Source organism: Trypanosoma equiperdum (genome assembly GCF_001457755.1).
Source record: "Trypanosoma equiperdum strain OVI genome assembly, contig: ctg_621, whole genome shotgun sequence".
Taxonomy (NCBI): Eukaryota; Euglenozoa; class Kinetoplastea; order Trypanosomatida; family Trypanosomatidae; genus Trypanosoma; species Trypanosoma equiperdum.
The window spans coordinates 13,730-13,970 of NW_027124556.1; the positions used below are offsets into that span (position 1 = coordinate 13,730).

The 241-nt window shown below is 40.2% G+C and overlaps 1 pseudogene across 1 annotated transcript in view; it reads left to right on the forward strand.

Annotated features, from left to right (window-relative positions):
* TEOVI_000283400:pseudogene overlaps positions 1 to 240 on the forward strand; it is a 1,440-nt pseudogene extending 1,200 nt beyond the window's left edge. Inside the window, exon 3 of the mRNA in view lies at positions 1 to 240. This exon is cut by the window's left edge and continues 24 nt beyond it. Coding sequence covers positions 1 to 240 — 240 coding nt within the window.
* The last annotated feature ends 1 nt before the right edge of the window (position 241 follows it).

A 241-nucleotide genomic window follows, 5' to 3' on the forward strand; every position in this document is an offset into this window, starting at 1 on the left:
ACAAACACAACCTGCACCGCAAATAACTGCAAATAGGATAGCACTACAAAAACAACAGGAAACCACTGCAAACCTAAAGATGGAGAAGGACAGACAAACACAGCAGTGGGAGCAGGACAAGCACCAAAAGAGGGTAAAAAGTGCTCCGAAAAAAAAAATGGGTCCGAGTGCAAATATGGCTACAAATGGGATGAAAAAGACTGCAACGATTTTAGTTTTCTTTCAAATAAGAAATTAGCTC